The 17,284-nt window shown below is 38.1% G+C and overlaps 1 protein-coding gene across 7 annotated transcripts; it reads right to left on the bottom strand.

Moving 5' to 3' along the window:
* Nucleotides 1-10,626: 10,626 nt before the first annotated feature.
* Nucleotides 10,627-16,368, bottom strand: LOC126798255 (transcription factor VOZ1-like). Of its 7 annotated transcripts, none has more exons than XM_050525165.1 (6): nt 16,230-16,311; nt 15,044-15,103; nt 12,726-12,965; nt 12,485-12,637; nt 11,501-11,987; nt 10,627-11,306 (listed from the first exon to the last, which is right to left on the bottom strand). In XM_050525165.1, exons 3-6 carry the CDS (start codon nt 12,945-12,947, stop codon nt 10,834-10,836), a joined length of 1,335 nt encoding a protein of 444 aa, XP_050381122.1. In that variant the 5' UTR covers nt 12,948-12,965; nt 15,044-15,103; nt 16,230-16,311; the 3' UTR covers nt 10,627-10,833. The 7 variants fall into 7 exon arrangements, with proteins under 7 accessions (XP_050381122.1, XP_050381127.1, XP_050381124.1 ...); XM_050525170.1 differs by lacking the exons at nt 15,044-15,103; nt 16,230-16,311 and adding an exon at nt 15,514-16,192 and having other exon boundaries at nt 11,501-11,813; nt 11,901-11,987; XM_050525167.1 differs by lacking the exon at nt 16,230-16,311 and adding an exon at nt 15,514-16,190.
* Nucleotides 16,369-17,284: the final 916 nt, after the last annotated feature.

Here is a 17,284-nt window from a genome sequence, read left to right as displayed (position 1 = left end):
TTAATCACACGTGCAATATAAGAACACACCGAAAATTAATCAAGAACATAAATAAACAGAAACTCATGGCATAGAACCTAAAATCATTGAATAAAAATCAAAAACCTTAATTCATCATGTCATTCGAAAGTTACTAATATTGCATAGACAAGATTAAAAACAACTTTAACAAAACCTAAACAGAAATAATCCAAGAACAAGAACATAAAAACCTGAAAACTAAATATGAGAATCATAGAGTGACACTTTTTAATTCTCCTCCCAAGGTTCCTTACAAAGGTAGCACGAAATCTTCAAGAGTATGGTATCCTAGGCTCCCAAGTTTTGGACAGAAAATATGGTGAAGGGTGGTGAATGAAAGTGTTTAGGCAGAACTTTGGCTATACTTGTGTGCAAGGTTGATGATGTTTTTATATGGAAATGAGGTGCTATATATAGAGGAAAAAAAACCAAAGGGAGGCCGGTGACAAAGTCCACAAAGTTGAAACCAAATTGGTTTAGGTTTCCTAGATTTTCTCAATTCGGCAGAGCTGACCTTTGTGCCTTGTTGTCGCCATACCTTTCTCTAGAAAATAGATATTGAGGTGATTCCAACGGAATTTGAAATATGGAAGAATTTCATATGACCTTGTCCTAGCAACGTTGGCATATCCTTGACAGTGGGAAGGAAGCTGGCGATGGCACCATTGTACGGTGTGGTGTTGTCGGCGCCCGTGGTATTGCACCACAAAACAAGGTCGGCAAACGCAAAGATGGACTAGTAAGGGTCATAGCTTCAGTCTTGGCTCTCACCTAGATGAGGGGGAGACCATTATTCTCTGAAATCAAAAACCAAAAAAAAAAAACGAGGTACGTAGGCACAAGTATTTCGGCCATCATAAAGAGATATTCTCTAAACATGTGTATCAACCAAGTTTCTGTGGGACGCTACAGACTCCTTTTTTTTATGTTAGAGAAGAAAATAAATCTCTCAATTAATCGTATAACCACGCGCATGTGTTTAATGGAATGATCTCCCATGACTGTAGATGTATTCGCTTATGCTCTTATCCCGTTGTAAAATATCAACGATGAGCAACTTGACCGAAGTGAAAAGAATCAATACAGGCTGAACTAGACTTGTTATGTTGGTCATTGTTCGTAAGTGTAATGAGAAAGATGAAGTCATGCGGTATTTTCAGGACTTATGGCGCAAATATTGTCTCATGATCCTAGTATTGACTATGATGAGTTATATTTTCTCGTTATGAATATAATTTCTTTCTGCTACTTAATCAGTAGTCGTGTCCATGAAAACTGATTTGCAGCATATGATAGTGGTCATTGCATATCTGTAAAGGAATCTTGACGCATATATGAGAAGTGCCCGAGGGAGTTTTTAAATGCCTCCAGACCACGGAGAGCTTATGTAATCAGATTGCGACATTCGAGAGAACGTAGTACAATCGGTTACAAGAACTCATACCCATATGTTCATATGATGTGATTAACTATGCGCCTATGCATCGTCATTGGACTTGCATTGTTCCATTGACATGTGTTTAGTTCTACATTTAGCGAATTAATACATTTCTCCCACACCAACCCCGTCAGCAGCTCATGCACACTAGCATACGCGTTAGTGTTGATGTTGACACTGGTAGCATAAAGGATACGTATGATTCCGTCTCGGACCAAAATAAGTCCTTCATTGGTCCATTCCACAATTTCTTTGTGAAAGACACATTGAATGTGACAAATCAGAATATGTCCAGTTTCGTAGGTCAACTTCAACGAGACCTACAAGACATTTCGCTCAATGAAATATGGTGAAATTGGTACCTTTGGAAAGGTCTATGTGTCTACTTTCCAGAGAAACCAACCATTTGTTTATAGCTATCAAATTGAGTGAGTTATGGCTACTTTAGCAAAGTAAGACAGTTATGTCTGGAAATTTACAAGTTTGTCAACTTCGACAGAGCATTGTCAACTGCTTCGATCGAATTAGGTTGTGAACTTTATGTCATTGGAAAGCCACATGTGTCTACTTACCAAAATATTTTATGGTTCACTGATTCCTATTGTAATGAAGAAGTTATGACCATTTAAGTGAGTAAAGGTCATTCTACCCGAGAATCTGATTCTCATTGCAAACTTTTGTTTGAGTTGTTAGGGAAAAAGAGTACAACGCACCACCTACATGTGACAACATCATATGAGGTAGACTCCCTCTGAAGTCTACGAAACAACTTCTCATGATTAGTGCCATAATCATGGAGTACAAAGAAAAACGTATACAACGTTCATTACATGCTTCTCAAACGTAGTCTTGGGCCAATGATTAATCATTAATCTAGCCACACATCCTTAGATCATACATGCTATACTTAGCCAAACTTATACCTTAGAAAACAAGATTGCATAACAACTAAATGAAAATCAAATTCTCGGGTAGAATGACCTTCACTCACTTAAACGGCCATAACTTCTTCGCAATATAGGTATCAGTGAACCGTAAAATGTTCTAGAAAGTAGACACTCGTGGCTTTCCAATGACATAAAGTTCATAACCTAATTTGATCAGAGCAGTTCACAGTGCTCTGTCGAAGTTGACTGACTTGCAAATTTCCGGACAGAACTGTCCTACTTTGCTAAAACGGCCATAACGCACTAAATATGATAGCTATGAACAAATGGTTGGTATCCCTAGAAAGTAGACCTTTCCAACGGTGCCAATTTCACCATATTTGATTGAGCGAGGTTTTGTAGGTCTCATTAAAGTTGACCTACGAAACTGGACAGATTTTGATTTGTCACATTCAATGTGTCTTTCGCAAAGGAATGAGAGAATGGACCAATGAAGGACTGATTTTGGTCCGAGACGGAACCGTACGTATCTCTTACAGTACCAGTGTCAACTACTACACTAAGGCTTACGTTGATATTGTTGGAGCTGCTTGCAACGTTGGTGTGGATAGGATTTATGTTTGTTCATTAAGTGTAGAACTAAACCCATGTCAAAGGAGCAATGCAAGTCCAATAACAATGCATAGGTGCATAGTTGAGCACATCATGATCAAAGCAATAGTGTCCCAATAACACTAACATGTATGAATGTATAGCTCATTGAATCTCTTCATCATCTATACTTAGACGGAATAAAGAATCAAGAATTAGCTTTCATATGAACACATATGGGTATGAGTTCTTGCAACCGATTGTACTACGTTCTCTCGAACGTCGCAATCTGATTACATAAGCTCTCCATGCTCTGGAGGCATTTAAAGTCCCTCGGGCACTCTTATATCTGCGTACAGATCCCTTTACAAATATGCAATGACCACTATCATATGCTGCAAATCAGTTTTCATGGACACTGCTACTGATCAAGTAGCGGAAAACAATTATGTCCATAACGAGAGAATATAACTCATCGTAGTTAATACTAGGATAATGAGACAATCTTTGCGCCATAAGTTCTGCAAATATTGCATAACTTCATCTTTCTCATTACACTTATGAACAACGACCAACATAACAAGTCTAGTTCAGCATGTATTGATTCTTTCCACTTCGGTCAAGTTGCTCATCGTTGATAATTTACAACGGAATAAGAGCATAAGCGAATACATCATCAATCATGGGAGATCTATCCATTAAACACACGTGCGCGATGTATACAATTAATTTGTGAGATTTCTATTCTTCTCTAACATCAACAAAAAGAGGTCTGTAGCGTCCCACAGAAACTTAGTTGATACACATGTTTAAAGAATATCCCTTGATGATGGGCGAAATACTTGTGCCTACGCACATCGCTTCTATCTGGTTTTGATTCCAGAGAATAATGGTCTCCCCCTCATCTAGGCAGGAGCCAAGACCGTAGCTATGACCCTTACTAGTCCAACTTTACGTTTGCCGCCCTTGTTTTGTGGTGCAATACCACGGGCGCCGACAACACCACAACATACAATGGTGCTATCGTCGGCTTCCTTCCCACTGTCAGGGATGGTGCCAACGTTGCTAGGACAAGGTCATATGAAATTCTCCCACATTATGAGAGTTTCAACCTTACCGGTAAATCACAACATTTATGTGCGATATCGTCACTTTCGCAATATCAGTAAAGTCATTGAGCATCGAATCTTTGACTTTCTGGGGGTTGATAATGCGTTGCACTTTTTCTCACTTTGAGTAGTGCTGGATCTTAATGAAACATAGTGCCACACCACGTCAATTCCTGGCATTAAAACCGGAATGAGAGCATTCCATATCTCCCCCTAACGACGGGAAGTATGTCTCAACAAAGTGACCGTCTGCTAAAATCGCAGGATAGAGATTCACGGTTGTAGATTGGAAATAGCGGACAAGTGTTGGTGAGTCATAAATCATAACCAACCAAAATACTTAATTGTTTCAAGTACACCCATTGAGATTACTATAATAGAGGCAGATAAACAACTTAACCAAATAGGCGTTAGTGAAAATAATGTTGGGACCGTATTCAGTGACCATCTGGTACGCACTAAACGATTGGCAAGTTGTGGGTCTGAAACAAATAAGTGTCGTTGCATGCAACATCATTACATATCACCATGCAAAAATTGGCAGGTTAGTACCCATAACCAAGTCCGAACTCTGCTAGATCGTGCTGTGAATGAACATGAGGAATAATATGTTCAATGACGACCCCAGTAAACATGTAAAAAAAATCATCAAAGTCGTGGAGGTGAACTCTCCAACGGTATCCAATCAAATAGATTCGAGAGGATGGGAAGGTGGTGAGCCCTTAGTATGATGATCATAGCTAAAACTTTAGCAAATACAGCGTTTCTTGTGGATAGCAAAGCGACATGTGACCAACGCGTCGATGGTCTTAACCTATACCATAAACATACCTAAAAATGTCCGCATTCGGTTGGATAGGGTCCACAAATGTCATCTTAAATACTTTGTAAGAATGGAATGTTCTCGGTTGGAGCCTTAGCAAAGAAGGATTTCCTTTAAATCTAGCAAGAGAACAAGGTTTGCAAAATGAGCGATGGGCATCAGAGATTGCCATGGAGGCATTAGAAAACACAGGAGGCATCACAAGCTCTTGTGAAGGAGGGATGCCGCCACTGACGGCCTGAATGGCATGGAGCTGCCGAGAGGGGCAGGCTCAGCCTCACCGTGCATGGCACAGATAGGCACGGCCTCACCGTGTGGAGCACGGGTGAGGTGGTCCTCCAATCACTTCATGAACATGAAAATAAATGATCATGTGAATTTTAAAGAACTTGAATCATCATATCTCGTTCAAAATGACCAAAAATGATCATGTCAAAGCCGAGGAGACAGCAAAACCGAACCCATGATTCAAAGAAGCTTGAGTTACATAAAACTATTACTGCAGGCAAGCAAAGCTATGTCCACAGGCTAACAAAGCTATTATCTAAGCTTGAAAAAGCTACTGTTAATGAAATCAGATATATTTATTACTTTCCATTATTAACACAAATATCAAGATGAAAATTCATCATTCGCATGTATGGCCTTTTAAAACATAGCAAGGCACGAAGATATAGAACACCGTCTCCACACGAGATCCGTAAAACAACTACCTGCGCCGTAGGACAGTGTGGGTGGTTACGCAATTAGCAAGACACTCAATTTCACTGCGGGATATTCTCAAAATAAAATTAAGAGAGTTAACAACGCGGTGAACTTCTCTAGACAATATGTCGTAGAATATTTTAAGAGGAGGGATTGAAACAAATGGCAATCCCTTCGAATATATCACATGACAATAGAACTACATTCTTCAACTTAAGAGTTGGAAAAACATAGTATTGGAGCAATTGAATACCAAACAATTAGGGTGGAAAATCATCCAATTGGTGTGGGTGGTCACCAATAATAATAAAATCGTTTGAGCTATGAAACGACTTGGAAAAAACCGGAAAATTAACCGGAAAATCATGTCAAAATAACTCAAAACCGGGTGAAATTTGGACTGGAAAAACGTGGCAATAAAAACTGCTAGAAATATGCCGGAAAAATGACGAGAAACGACGAAAAATAGCCGAAAACTCACCGGAACCGGAGGTAGTTAGAGCTAGCCAGCAAGGAGGCCGGGGATGCTATCCGACTGGGGACGCCGGCAGGAACCGGATGGTGGCGCCAAAAATTACGGCAAGTTGTTGGACGGCGGCCAAAACGCCGGAAAACGTTTCGAAAACGCCGGAATAGTAACCAGGGAAAACGACGTCCCATGTAACCCAAAAGCGGCCAATTTAAAAACCACGTGAGTTGCAAAAGTTGACCATTTATGCTAAGTCAAGGCAAATAAAATTCTCACGAGACATCTTGTAAACAAGGAATACGAGAAATTTTATTAAATATGCCTATATTTAATAGAACACAAACAAGATTCCAATTCCATTAGACGACTTAAGCTAAAGTCGAGCAAGAAACATGGCAATGCCAACGTCATACTTGAAAAATAGTAAGCAGAAAACATAGTCAAAATAGATTGACTAATCAAAATTTCGTAGCAACAAAATCTTGCATATCGGATCGGCGGAGCCTTAGCCTGAGGCTCAGAAAATTTACTTACTTGAGAATTGAAGAATGTTACGTTTCCATCTCCAAGTTCCCTCAAGAAATAGATACAGATGCCAAATAAAATGACATATGTTTCTTAGATGCGGAGCATGCATCAAGGTCAACTCTGATAATACAACGTTACCGATGTTTATTGAATCACTTCTAGTGTGTCCCATAGAATTCGTTATTTTTGGGATCTTTTGTCAGCAAATAGTTGCATCAGAGTAATGAATTTCAACTTAAATAAACGAGTACGTAGACCTTGTGATTATCGTTTACAGACATGAGTTTAAGAAAACTCAAACACTCAAATAATAGTCGCGATGGCGACGCATCCATAAGAAACGATGGTTGTATAAGTTTCTAATAATCGAAACTATTCAAGTATGTATCCGGGAATTAGAAGAGTTGTGATGTATATGGTCACAAAATAATCGATGCATATCAGCGATTCTCATAATCGCACCCAAAATAGCGGTGCACTCAGGCGACCACACAAAATCGATTTTTTCCCTTTAAATAATAACGTGACTCCCCCAAGACCGTCATACGAAAAACATCGACCAATTGGAGAATCACATACCTCTTTGGTCTCATCGGCGTTATAAGAAAGGTCGGAAAATAGACATGAAGAATGTTAATAGCGCCCGATAATTTATATATATATGTTCAAAAGCAACAACATTAAGAAAAACATACTTGTTGGTCTGCCAAATAGACCACATATAATTAAATTGCTTTGCAAATCAATCATCATGCAGGAAGTTGCTTGATGAATTCCTTTTCGATCTTCGTCGGATGACATAAAAATCTGGTGAGGATACGATCAAAATCGTATGTAGATGATAAAAGTATCGTCCATCTCAGCATGAATGTCATCACCATAGCACGACGAGTGATCACTTTTCTTGGTTGTTTGCCAAATAAATAATGTATATATGTTGCTCTTGCTTGATTTCCACGATTATGCTTGATTCTATTCTTCCACGAATATACGGCGAAGTGACGCTCACCATTGCATTTTGTATCGTAATGTAATAAATTTCACCAAAATGAAAACATATGGTTAGTTTAAATTCATCACATTAGAAAATCAGTAAAATTCAAATGAAAATTACTGTGATGGGTAAAAAAACATTTTTTTACCTAGGGCAAAATTACCATGCCCTTATTTACTGATTTACCGAGAGGTAAAACCTTTTTGACCGAGTCGGGTCGGGTTGATTATTGCAACCGGTTCAGACCCAAATCCGGATCGAGGAGAACACTATGCTTACTGCAGTGGGGGTCGCCGTAGGCTGGTTTGCAGCACGTGGTCGGCGGACCGAGGCGCCGAACGGGATGCTAAGCTGGAAGGACGTTGTAGCTCTGGGCTTCGGGGGCGGCCTAGGTAGCAAAAGCTGACGTCGGCTTTGAAGGAAAACGTCGGCTTTCAAGGCGCTCGGCTGCGTCGAGGCTCCGATATGCGAAGCTCGAGGTCGGGCATGCCGCATGTGGAGCTTTAATCAGAGCAGCATGCATGATAGTTTTCCGCTAGGCCGAGCAAGCCATGACGATAGGTTTGTCGCCGATCTGGAATGAAGAACGCTGAACTTTTTGTCAAAACACATCTGGGGAGGCAAGTTCAACCACACTTGCGCGTTGGGCTTTCGTGCGTGCGCGGTGGAGGTAGAGTAGGTTTGAGACAATCGAGCAAGTCCATTGGAGATTCGATTGTTGACACAATAGCGTCGACATTGGTTGATCGGAGAAGATGGCATGGTGCCCAGATCAATATTTTGGGTAATGGTGCCTTTAGTAGAAGACGAATTTCTCTCCTATCTACCGACAACTTGTTGTCGGCATTCCTAAATATTTTTATGATTCAAGGAAAAGAGGCTCCGGAGAAAAATAATTTCAGGGTTAGGGTTCTAGACCTAGGAACACAGGGTTAGAACTACGTGCTGATAACATGATGCATGATGAAATAATTGTGTATTATTGAATGATATGGGGGCCTATATATATAGGCATTACATCACCTGAATCCCGCAGGATTCAAAGTCCTAATCTATTACAGAGAGCGAATCTATCTCTAACAAGCACCCTAATAAGGCTAAGACATACACAAGGGTAGAATAGTAATTCTCATGAAACAGAAACAAAATAATTTTGAAGGCAGGACCCACGTGTGTTAGTGTACCACGTGTGGCACAATAGCTCATGAGTTGGAGAATGCCTAAAATGATCTTCTAAGGGTTCGTGAAATTAATGGTAGATTGTATTGGAGATAAAAGCTTGCTATGTGTTCCACATAGGGGTGGACACGTAGACCCGAAAACCGGAAAAAAAAACCGTACCCCAACTCAAACCGAATTTGAAAAACCGAAAACTGAAAAAAAATGGAACCGAAAATAAATAAAAAATGAACCGAACCGATATGTTTGAGTTGGGTTTTGGATTTAGTCCCTCATAAAACGAACGAAACCGAACTGACCCAAATAACCCGAAGTCAATGATCAACATCATCGTTTTGGTTAATTTTTACTTTTCTTATTTTAAAAAAGAAGTAAAACTAAAGCTACAATAAACCAATTATCTAATCAATCTTGCGGTCTCTCTTATCTCAGACAAAAAAAATTATGGTCCTCTCTCTTTTTAAATCGTCACTTCTTAGTTTAGCACTATATTAAAAGTTCATTTCATTCTGCAAAACCAGTTCATATAGCTACTCCCTCCTCCCTCTTCTCTCCTCCCTCCTCCTTCGATCTCCATTTCATGTCGCTTCTTTTTGTACCGTGACTCTAAAAATTGAATTCTCTAATTAATGATTTTATTAATGTTTGATATCAACAACGAATAAGTATCAATAACGGCTCACATGAGACGTGGAAGAAGACTTGGACATACCAGATGACCTACATGACGGACTTAGCGAGATCAATTACCTTAACCCATAAGGAGTGCAAACATTTTTGTTCTTCTCTAATTTTAATGCAGTAGAGTTTTTTGTACTTGAGCTAAATATGCACTGTGTAGATGCTAAAGTCAATTAGGTATCGAATAATCATTAGACCATTTGGTTTTCATCTTTATGTTAAATTTTGTACTTTAAAATTAATATATAATATTACGTATTTTACATACGGGGTAAAACCGAAAAAAAACCCGAATCGAACCGAACCTTGCGGGTTGGGTTCTGTTGGGTTGTGGGTCACAGTCTTTAAAATAGAAAAACCAAACCGAACCGAACCGAATTTAAAATTTAGATTAGGTTATGGATTTTGTCCAAAACTGAACTATATTGACCTGTGTCCATCCCTAGTTCCACATGACAGCCATAAAAGGATAAGGCGCTTATTTTCAGATCCTATCTCCATGAATTTGTTATCTTCATTCATTCAGAAATTTGACAAAATGCTGTGTCAGAAACTGAAGAAACTAGAAAAAGGTGGGAAAAGCTTTAGGGTGCTTGACTTCAGTTTGAGGGTAAATACTGTTTGCTACTTTATTTAATTGGTATATATGAAGGTATACGTACAGTTATTTCATTCAACAATGTGATTTTCAATAAAAATCATAAGGATAGTAGGGAACTAAACTTCGCACTAAACTTGTGGATCAAATTCCCTTATTCCTTCATTTCCAAATATATACTGTCAGCTCCATTTAAAAGATTTCTACTTACAGCTCCATTTAATATTAATTGATTTAGATCCAAGTTTCCCAATCTGAATTGAAATCTATATTGCTGGGATATCATTTCATGCCACCCTTCTAGCTTGGATGCAATCGATGAGTACATGCAACATTGCAGGGTCATTCAGCAGCAATGAGAAAACTCAATCAAATCATAGGCCACGACTGTGAAGATTGTATAGGCCGTTGCATCACCAGTAAAGTAGATCAGGTGCGATAAAGAGATGGGGGGACTTTCACAGCTCATAATGAGATATATTCAAATTTACACAAATCGTAGCATCATTAAGAGCTTGCTCAATAAAGGACCAGGTTTCCCTCATTACTTGCATTGGTGTCTCGTTACCAACGAAACAAACACGCACAGATCTAGGAAAGACATTCGGCCGAATAGACTAGTAACACTAGAAAAGAAAGCGCAAGATTTACATGACCACAAATATGGCTAGTTAGATTCTTCAAATATGTTTCGTCAACTAATTACACTACAATAGTCGGCCATATTTAGTGGCAACTTGAACCAACTCTACAATTCTGTGACTACCAGCCGTCTATTTTGAGCATAGTAACTTGCCCAAGGTACCGAGTTTAAGGCGTTGAAGTCATTGGATTTTGGGAAGAGAAAATATTGCCGGCATCAGCCTTTTTCTTAGCTCTTCCTTTTGAATTGTCTGCAACATCAGTGGCAACTTCAGCCGTGAGCTTTCCCATCTTCTTTTGCAGATCAGCAACCTCCTTTGATACTTTTCCTTTTGGACTTCTCTTTACACTACCAAACTTTAACTCCAACCTATACAGAGCACAGGCATCAGAGTTGTTCATCTCATATTCAAACAAATGCCAGTCCTGATCACTTAATGGCTGTGGATCCATATAATATGACTTTTTCTGCCCATTGAATTCCTTCATGATCTGCTTTCTTGATTCATGCCAACCTCGTCCATTGTGATCTGGCAATGACCTCTGTCTTCTGTTACCACTCCCAAATGCCCTTCTAGGCTTATCAAAGAATAGCCACTCTCTAACTGTTTCACCCTCAAGGAAAGAAAGATCAAATAGCTCTGCAACAATGAAAGTGAAGCTTTTAATTTACACCGAACAAAAAATAAAAATAAAAAGGCAGCATACCAATGAAAGACGGGACATATTTCTTATCATACTACTAGTCAATTGAGAGAAGAAAAAAAAACATTATAGTGTGATAAACTCATAAAAGATGACTGAAGAACGTAATCAGAAGAGGAAAATATCTTACTAGAGTCATTCCATGGAGACTTCAGAGTAGCAGCCCCTTCACAATTGGGTATGCCCACAGCTTTTCCCTGATTCCAAGCAATAAGTGCATCAAAAAGTGCACTATCCTTCAAAGAAATGCCACGAGGACGAAAAACTGGAGATTTTCCTGGTTGACCCTCTACTAATGCTGATGTAGCATGGAAGTCACAGCAGTAGTCCTTCCCAAATTCCGCAGGCCTGGAACAGTCCCAAAGAGCACATGATGACCCCAAAAATGAAGGTTCTGTGGGAGAGATAACTGGCAAAACATTTGGCGACGTATCCTCTTGAATCTGTTTTACATCATTATCCTCAATAAACGGTTCTTCATTGACATATTGATGAAAATCAAAGTGATGATCAAAACCAGAGTTGTCGACTATTAGATTCTGGAAATCTGAAGCCGTATTGTTGCATTGATAAAATTCTTGAAAACTTTCTGGCAGCTCCGGAGAAATATAAAAATCCTATATAAACAGTCAAGTATTTTAGTAAATTAGTAATCAGTCACAAGTAACTAAACCTAGCCTTACATTTATAAAGCACACATACAAATAAAATGAAAACTTCACGAATACAACACAAACTAAATTAAAATCTAAAACTGCTAAGAATAAGACATTTCTCCAATGAAACTAATGAAATAGCTAATCACCAACCCTAAATCACACATGCTACCAATCTGGCAAGCAAATGAAGTAGGATTAAGTTGCACAATAATATTCTGAAATATCAAGCTTGTTCAAGAACTATGTATTATAGAAATATTTTGATAATAAAAATAAACATATCTTGCCAACCCTGGCATAATATTTCTAATGCACGACACCATGGAGAAAAGTATGTAAATTGAAAGAAAATTTAGAGAATACACCATACGTCTAGTTAGTTACAACACCACAACAATCAGAAACATGTTTCTATTAAAAAAAACACTAAATTGACGGTCAGGAAAAAAAAATACCTCTGTATATTGCATCATATTTCCAAAATGAAGACTCTTAAGATCACTCTCTGGCTTAAGTGGCAATTCCTTTAATGGACTTATTGCATCATCCTCCTCATCAGTTCTTAAGAGATGCGCTATCTCCTCTGAAAATGATCCCCGATTATCAGCCTGCAGAAATCCCAAGTAATATTTCAGATGATAACTAAGAGTACAAGCAACAAAGTCAAACCTAACGTGACCACAAAATTACAATTACCACTAGTAGAGAAGATGCAGGAGACGGCTCATTGAGCTCAGCTTTCCACTCCTGAAGCATCTTATTCACTTCCTCCAAGGTTGCAGTGTCATCAGTTTGGCTCTCCTTCGCACTCTTAAGATTGGTCAAGAATGCTTGAAGCTGGTCCACACGAGTCTTTGCCTTTTCCTTTAAAAGCTTGTGAGACGAAGACTCACACTTGCCCTTGGAGTCCTTGATCATTGCTCCCCTTTCCTTACACTGCTAAAAGAAAACCAATCTGGATTTATTCAAATGTTCCTTAAGCTACATTGCCTAATCACAGCAGAAAAACAAAGGGAAAAAACATCTTGAAGATATGACTAAACAGATTATCCATCAACCAGAAAACAAATCACATGACTAAACAACATATGTCCCACTCCCAGTAGATGACGACGATTATCCCGAAGATTTAAAAGAATAAGTGAAATCAAAATTTAAGTCACTAACTTAGGCTTAGTTTGACATTGCTGTGCTGTGAGCAAAATTGCTTTTGAATCTGTTCTGACCAGAATTTCTTTTGGATTTGCTGTGACAAGAAGCAGATGAAGTGTTTGGCGAACTGTCTTTTAAAGTGTCGCGAGAACTGAAAAGCAATTTTGAGTGTTGAATAAGGTGTATGCAAACAGTGCTTTGAGCGGGTTTAATTAACAAAGTAGTCATACGCTCATACATGTGTTTAAATTGTATCATCAATTTCCTTTTTTCTATGGTTAACTATACTATTTGTCATTTGTTATTCATTGCTTTGACCAAATTAGAGAGAAAAAGGTTCATATCTAATCAGAGAATGCACCTGACCAATTAAGGCCCACACCAGTTGCCAACTAAAGTATCGGTACAAATTTACACAAAGTAACTTAAGGCAGTTCTAGGCAGATAATCTGGCCCTGAAGTTCATACAGGAAACTTAGACAGTGGAAAAACAATCAACATATAGAACGTTTAACAAAATAGATGCTTCAGTGACATAACTTCCATTTTAACAAAACCATTTTCTATAATGCTTGTAGTGGATCCAATCATCCGGTCAAAGAAGATGTACATTACATTATTGTGTAGACACCCCTGGATCTTTGATATAAACAAAGCTAACAGATGAACTTGAAAACAGAAAACACAGCACACACAGAAATTTATAGAGGTTCGGCAATGCCTACGTCCTCTGTGCGATCTCTCCTGGGAATCACTAGCACTATGGAGAATAACAACTTGATTACAAGCACTTACTGAAATCCCTATACTACTCCCAGCCCCTTGCTAGATCACTCTATCACCCTTAGCTCTCTGCCTTATCCTTAGAAAACCCCCTGCAGCTTCTATTTATCCTTAGCAATAGGGGTTGCTGATACAACATGGTTTAGGACTCCTAAACCTAATAGACCAAGTCTATTCTACAAATCCTAATAGAACCCTGAAAGACCAACTTTCCTAGAGCTTATAGAAAAGCTGCAGCGCTGTCCTCTTTCTATTCTAAACTCGGATTTGCCTAATGAATCCTACAGTTCCAAATTGTATCAATGAGCCAAAAATACAACATACATGCTAAGCAATTTACATAACAATATAGGATCCACTACAACACAATTTCCTAGAGTCTGCAATATTTAATTTCACATTATGCTCACACATCATGGACAACAAGTATATAGACAAGCAAAACAGAACCTTCAAGATTCTCCTACAACCTAACCAGAAATAGAAGGAAGCAATATAACTTAAGGATTTTAGCTTTCGGCCTCCTAAAAGGGTATCTGCCTGTTCCCTGGTTTCCTCTATCAGTAATTAATAAGTTAAGCTATCAATACTATAACTTAATCAGATAAGCTAACCGTAAATCTTTACATCTAAAAACACTAGTAACAAAGAAACTAAGGCTATGTTTGGAAACTGGATTTGGACTTGATTTGGATTTCCAAATATAGTGTATTTAAAATCTGAGTAATAGAAATCTTAAGATTTCAAACCCATATGTTTGCGTAACAATTGAGCCATGGGGATTGCATGAAGGCTTATCTGCGTGTCTGAAGGTACAACTAAGATTCATTTTGCCTTGTCTATAAAACTATCATGCAAGTAGTTCTTCCCTTTAAATGCTGTTGACATTTTTCTCTGGCTAAATCCCCCTCGACATTTAGTAAGCTCAACAGTAACACCCTCCAGCAACAGATGACGCCATTGAACCCAACAAGTTTAGATACAGTCAGAAGGACATTTTCATTTTTAAAGCTACTAAACAAGGACCACTACTAATAATCAAAGAACGATACTAGTAGAAGCAGAAGCTTGTGAATCACCTTTGTTTTAGTGGATGATTTGGCACTCAATGACTAGAACCCAGATTCGTCAAGTACTGACTGTTAATGCATGCTAGATCAGTTCAGTAATATTTTAAATCAAGATAAAGATGAACTCTCACAACACCAAGGAAATGCAGTTTTAGTCTGTAGGCATCCATATACAAAACTTCTATCCTGTAAGTGCGTCTCAAAGGCAGCAGGTTTTATACTAAATAGAGAGTACAGTATAGTGAGTATACACATCGCCAAAGTGACAGAGCGAAGGGAACTAGCAAGCAATATATCTATGATTAATCGGCTAAGAGAAGTGATGACATGGAGTAGTTGATCATCAGGCATTAAATGTCTTAAGTTCCTAACTTTCTTAAATATAGAAATTGATCATCATGATAAACTGCAGTTTCTAACTTCTGTATGTTATACTTATATTAGCAAATGATATCTAAAGTATGCAACAGTTGGCATACCTATCCATGTCGTAAATGCAACATATTTGCACCCTCTGTAAATGAATTGGTATTTCATTTGCAATATCCTGACGGATAAGTGGTGGAAATTAGCATGACAAGAAGGTAGGTGATCAACTTTCAGAGGGCACACAGGTTTTGCAGACATTCATTTAACCCCAAACAACAAAGAGAAGATTAGAAGTCAAACAAGAGGATTTTTAAGAAATAAAGGCAAGATGAACATTGAAACTGCATAGCTTAAACTAGAAACATAATCCAAACTAAAATTGGGACAAGGTAGCTTAAACTAGAAACTCTAGTGCTCTACAGCTGAGCAATAAACCCTATCACAATCCATAAGGATGCCACACGCTGCATTTACCCTTTCATCATACACAAACATCATTGGCGTACTCAAACACGTTCAATTAGAATTCAATTAGCAAGTACTCAGTCTACTTTGGCTTACTCAAACCAAAAAGATCAAAAATACACCAATTCCAGAACAAAAAGACCTTTTTTTTTTTTGGCAAAAACCAAAACGAACCCGAATAAACACTTCAAATTGACAAACATCAACAATAAACTCGGAAACCCATTCAAGAAAAAGCAGTAAAAATTGATGCTTCAAGACTGAGAATCAACACGACCAAAGCAAGGGGAATGTAGACCGCGATCGTAGCAACAAATTAGCCTAAGAATTTTGGAATGGAAAAACGACAAGAGAAACAAACCTCAGCAGAAGCAACGGCGTCCAACCTGAATGCTCTTCTCTGCTGCGCGGAGATTTTTGGGTTTTTTCCGAGATTTGGAGGAAGAGAGCAACACGTTTTTCAAGAAAAGACCATTCTTTTGCAAATATATACATCCCGGAGAAAAATGCCCTAAATATTTAAGCATTTTATTTGACCCGACCCTGCTTTTGATTCGTCCACCTTTACTGTCTCTACTTCACAAAAAAAATATTAAATATTATTTTTATAAATAAATTATAACTATAATTTTTATAAAAGACACTTGTAATTTATATGTGAAGTGGACATGAGCTGAGTACAGTAAGAGTGAGCGACAAATTTATTTCCATTCGACTCGGCTTCTAATACTCCAACCGGCTTCTTTAATATGTACATAGAAAAATAGGACAATATTGTGTTAATTCCGCCTCCCATCTCATCCTTTAAACTCAAGACCGGTTTTGTGTTTTTTAAGTTCAATCTCACTAAAACGAAAGAAAACGAAATAATATCATCAAATTTAAGAGACTAATAAAGAAAATATTTTATTACCTGCAGGATATGAAAACACACACGATTGACGATTCAAACCATAACAACTATGTATTAGCTCAAGATAGGGTTTTCCAAGCATTAGCTCAGGATATGAAACTCTTATGAAGTATGTATGAAATGTCTAAAGTGCAAATCGAGTGCTTAAATAATTGAAAATCCAAGCAATCAGGCCTTTTGCTCATATCTGTGCACGTTTTGTAAATTTGTATGCATGAATGCATACACTTCTCATGACTGTCTTAAACAAATATGGAGGTTGTTTTAAGTTATTAATATTGAGCCGTGTCTGTGTTACTTGGTTATTGAGAGCATTTTGCTTGGTCTATAACTAGAAACAAGTGTTATCTAAGGTGAGAGTAAAAACAAAACAAGACTAATATAGTTGCATGATTAGACATGCTCTAAAACTTGTATCATGTTAAACAAAACAAAAAAGCTGGAGACTGACGACTAATAACAGAAATAATATTTCAGACATTGGAGTCTAGTAGATATGTACT

This window comes from Argentina anserina, chromosome 6 (assembly GCF_933775445.1).
Source record: "Argentina anserina chromosome 6, drPotAnse1.1, whole genome shotgun sequence".
In the NCBI taxonomy this organism is placed as follows: Eukaryota; Viridiplantae; Streptophyta; class Magnoliopsida; order Rosales; family Rosaceae; genus Argentina; species Argentina anserina.
The sequence above is the reverse complement of the archived record's forward strand: the minus strand, read 5'-3'. Positions and strand labels throughout refer to the sequence as shown.

What these genes read in the sequence shown, in the direction of transcription:
- LOC126798255 (XM_050525164.1), bottom strand. Translation starts at nt 12,947, where the DNA reads ATGATCAAGGACTCCAAGGGCAAGTGTGAGTCTTCGTCTCACAAGCTT. An exon ending in ATATGATGCAATATACAGAG is followed by an intron (nt 11,988 to 12,484) that starts GTATTTTTTTTT and finishes CTGTTTATATAG; the next exon opens with GATTTTTATATTTCTCCGGA. An exon ending in GTCTCCATGGAATGACTCTA is followed by an intron (nt 11,307 to 11,500) that starts GTAAGATATTTT and finishes TCATTGTTGCAG; the next exon opens with AGCTATTTGATCTTTCTTTC.